Source organism: Condylura cristata, unplaced genomic scaffold (genome assembly GCF_000260355.1).
Source record: "Condylura cristata isolate star-nosed mole 26May11 unplaced genomic scaffold, ConCri1.0 scaffold00003, whole genome shotgun sequence".
Classification (NCBI taxonomy): domain Eukaryota; kingdom Metazoa; phylum Chordata; class Mammalia; order Eulipotyphla; family Talpidae; genus Condylura; species Condylura cristata.
This window is the reverse complement of record NW_004567104.1, coordinates 72,680,165-72,681,077: the sequence shown is the minus strand read 5'-3', so window position 1 is coordinate 72,681,077 and position 913 is coordinate 72,680,165. Positions and strand designations below refer to the sequence as shown.

At 73.1% G+C, this 913-nt stretch overlaps 1 protein-coding gene across 1 annotated transcript in view; it reads right to left on the bottom strand.

The window, feature by feature from the left end:
* OLIG1 (oligodendrocyte transcription factor 1) overlaps positions 1-607 on the bottom strand; it is a 2,164-nt gene extending 1,557 nt beyond the window's left edge. Inside the window, exon 1 of the mRNA XM_004675521.2 lies at positions 6-607. Coding sequence (XP_004675578.1) covers positions 6-518 — 513 coding nt within the window. The 5' untranslated portion in view covers positions 519-607. The remainder of the gene's footprint in view (positions 1-5) is intronic.
* Positions 608-913: the final 306 nt, after the last annotated feature.

Sequence of the window (913 nt, the reverse complement as noted above, 5' to 3'; positions counted from 1 at the left end):
CCGGCGCCCTCGCCCAGCGCGCGGCGCAGCTCCTGCAGCGAGCTGCCCAGCAGCAGGATGTAGTTGCGGGCGAGCAGCAGCGTGGCGATCTTGGAGAGCTTGCGGCCCGGCGCGCCCTGGCAGTGCGCCGCCGAGTAGGGCAGGATGACCTCGCGCAGCGCGTCCATGGCCAGGTTCAGGTCCTGCATGCGCTTCCGCTCGCGGCTGTTGATCTTACGCCTCAGCTGCTGCTGCTGCTCTTCTTTGGCTTCTGCCCGGGAGCCGCCGCCTGCGTGCGCGCCCGCCCCGGCTCCCGAGCCCGGCGGCTCCGCGGTTACCTCCGGCTTCTCGCGCGTCGCCTTGGGGAGGAGGGGGGCCGTGGCAGAGGCGGAGGACGTGGAGGAAGAGGAGCAGGGCGGCTGCCGGTAGCCCACCAGCTCGTACAGGGAGGCCCCGAGCTGCACGTCTCCCGGCCGCTGTGGCCGCAGCATGGTCGCGGGGGCCGCGTTCACGCGCGCCTGGGAAACCGCATAGTACATCTGCGGGGCGGTGGGGGCGGCCGAGGGCGCCCTTCAGGAACGCCCCGGGGTGGGCCCTGCGGCAGGCCGCCCCTCCCCGCGGACCTGCGCGCGGGGAACCGAAGGCCCGGCCGCGGCCCCCGCCCGACCTCTTTAAACCCCGCTTGGGAACCTGCGGGGCGCGGGGCCGCCTGGCGCAGCCAATGGGGACGCGAGGCTGGGCGCAGGCGCCTGCTCATTGGCTACCCGCGAGCCGGGCCGCGCGGAGGTGCCGCTGGCACCGCTCAAGGAGGTTATTGTCAGCGTCCCGCGAGTGTCACAGGACGGGCCCCGGGGAGGGAGGGGGAGCCAGCGCCTTTTGGGGGGAAGGGTTGGCCTTTGGGGTAGCTAAATCCTCCTCTCTGCCTGCACTTTTT